This window comes from Chlamydotis macqueenii, chromosome 20 (genome assembly GCF_036417535.1).
Source record: "Chlamydotis macqueenii isolate bChlMac1 chromosome 20, bChlMac1.mat, whole genome shotgun sequence".
Lineage (NCBI taxonomy): Eukaryota > Metazoa > Chordata > Aves > Otidiformes > Otididae > Chlamydotis > Chlamydotis macqueenii.
The window spans coordinates 10,515,413-10,517,691 of record NC_141575.1 but is presented as its reverse complement, the minus strand read 5'-3'; the positions used below and the strand labels follow the sequence as shown (position 1 = coordinate 10,517,691).

The 2,279-nt window shown below is 53.1% G+C and overlaps 1 protein-coding gene across 1 annotated transcript; it reads left to right on the top strand.

Annotated features, from left to right (window-relative positions):
• The first annotated feature begins 518 nt into the window (after positions 1 to 518).
• LOC147598265 (P2Y purinoceptor 2-like) lies at positions 519 to 2,069 on the top strand. The gene is made up of 2 exons (XM_086763688.1): positions 519 to 1,437; positions 1,854 to 2,069. Exons 1-2 carry the CDS (start codon positions 519 to 521, stop codon positions 1,997 to 1,999), a joined length of 1,065 nt encoding a protein of 354 aa, XP_086619814.1. The 3' UTR covers positions 2,000 to 2,069.
• Positions 2,070 to 2,279: the final 210 nt, after the last annotated feature.

Genomic DNA, 2,279 nt, shown 5'->3' with positions numbered 1-2,279 from the left:
CTTGGGACGTGGTGAGCGCAGCAGGGCAGGCTGAGGGGCATCTCCCTGGACATGGCTCGTTGCACAGAGCCATTAGCCCAAAGTGGCTCTGAGCGTTTCGGGGAGATGCTGGGGAGTGGCAGTGGCTGTACCCCAAAGGCCAAGCGAACAATGACCAGTATGAGAGCCAAGGTGGGACACCAATGGGCTTAAAAACTGCATCCCAAAAGGGGACAGGGCTCAGGGCTCTCCAGGAGAGAGAGACTGCATATGAAAAGCAAGACCTGGCCCCGGGCACCCTCCAGGTCTCCTCCTGTGGAGGCTGGGATAAACAGCGGTCGGCTTTTGGCCACAGAAATTTGGGATCAGGTATCACTGGAAAACTTCTGCTGCTTCAGCCACCACTGCCTCTGACCCGGCTTGGCCTCAAGACGATGCTCTCGCGTGGTCTCACTGCTTTCTCTTTTCTACCCCAGCCCTTGCAGGTCAGCACTGAAGGTCCTCCTGTGTCCTCGGAGCTGCTGGCCTCCCACACCTTCATGAACAGCAGTGTGAGCTGTGCGGCCCAGGGGCTGCACCCCGCCATCCCTGCCTTGGGGACCCTGCTCCTGCTGGGCTGCGTCCTGCTGAACGGCATCAGCTTCTGGGTGTTCTGCTGCCGCATCAAGCAGTGGGATCCAGGCATGATCCTGCAGTTCAGCCTAGTCCTGGGAGATATCCTCATCATCCCCCTTGCTCCGCTCAGGATTTCCTACCTCAGCCTCGGCAACCAGTGGCTATTTGGACAGTTTCTCTGCCAGTTTGATGTCTTCCTACAAAGCATCCACATGTACAGCAGCATCTATTTCCTGATGCTCATCTGCATCCACCGCTATTTTGTCATTGTACGCTACAAGAGCAAGTCCCTCTGGAAGGAGCAGAGCTTCTTGAGAAAGCTGTGCTTGTTCGTCTGGCTCGTCCTCTTTGTCCAAGGGCTGCCTGTCTTCTTCCTCCTCAAGACTTCAGATATTGATGACTCAGCAAAATGCCTAAATATTCATCAGTCAGAGCTGTCCTCTTTTTACTTCTTCTACAACATGTTTTTGGTGGTGTTCTCGTTCCTCCTGCCCTTTGCCGTTTCCTTGACTTGCGGAGCTCTGTTGGGAGCTGCCATCGCTAAAGTGGCCAAGAAAAGCTCCAGAGGTCAGAAGATGAAAAGCAGGTCTCTGCAGATGATAACAGTGTCTCTGGTGATTTTTGTCATCTGCTTTGGCCCCCTCCACATCTGCAGGACCATTGCCGTCACTGTGAAGTACTACGGCCTGTCTTGCAAGATCTTGTACCAAGCAGAACTCGCCTACTACATCAGCTGGGTGTTCACCATGGCCAACACCTGCCTGGATCCCCTGATTTATGTCTTTGCTAACGACAAGTTTAAGAGGAGCTTTACTGACTCTTTTCGCAAACGCTGGGCACTAAGTGAGTGTGAAAGGTCCAGGAGCCATCCCAGACCTTCCTGGGGGTTTCTGTGGGGTGGTTACTGAAGATCCAGACCCTGAGCTTCTTCCTGTTCTGTCCCAAGTCCCCAGAGTTACTGGTAGCAGCACTGCAGGAGTTTCACGGTTGCTCTGCGTTCCTTCAGTGCTATCGAGGGGTTGTTCCTGCAAGCAGGGACTCTCTGGGCTCTCAGGAAGGTCTGATGAGGCACTGCTCCTGCCAGTGGCTGGATCTCCCAAATGTGGGCTTATTTACACTGCTGAGCTGTCCAAACCCCATTGGGTGCAAGGGGGAAGTAGGGGGAGAATTTACACCAAAAGTCATGAATCATGAGAAGGTTCAGTGAAAACTGTCATGAATTTTCTGCCCATAAATGTTTTCTGGTTTTTCTTTTCCAGGAAGAGCGGAGTCTGGGCAGACGCTGAGCCAAAGAGTGTGCAGGGCTGAGTCCAGCATCTCGACGCAGGGGAAGATAACCCACGTCCAGGCACCTGATTGTCCCCTGGCCACCCAGAAGTTGGCAGATCCCCAGCCCTGGAGGTAATCCTGACCTGAGAGCCGTTGTGATGGGACCAGATGCACTCTTACCATCTGTTGGCTCTTTCCAGATGGAAATAAAAGGTGGCAGATGTTGAGTCGTGGATGAGCAGTACAGGAGGGAGATACACAGATGGGGAAAGACGCTTTATCAGCCTGGAAGAAACCCGAATTTAGTCTTTTTCAAAGTCTTGACAAACAGAATCCTAGCCTTATTCTCAGGAACATTGGTTTGAAAGCCTGTGAGGAGCTGCCTCCATCCTGCCCTGGGTGGCAGCCAGGGAAGA

Excerpts from the sequence above, each read along its gene's own strand:
- LOC147598265 (XM_086763688.1), top strand. The coding sequence starts at position 519 with ATGAACAGCAGTGTGAGCTGTGCGGCCCAGGGGCTGCACCCCGCCATC. Across the intron at positions 1,438-1,853 it reads TCGCAAACGCTGGGCACTAA|GAAGAGCGGAGTCTGGGCAG; the intron begins GTGAGTGTGAAA and ends TTTCTTTTCCAG.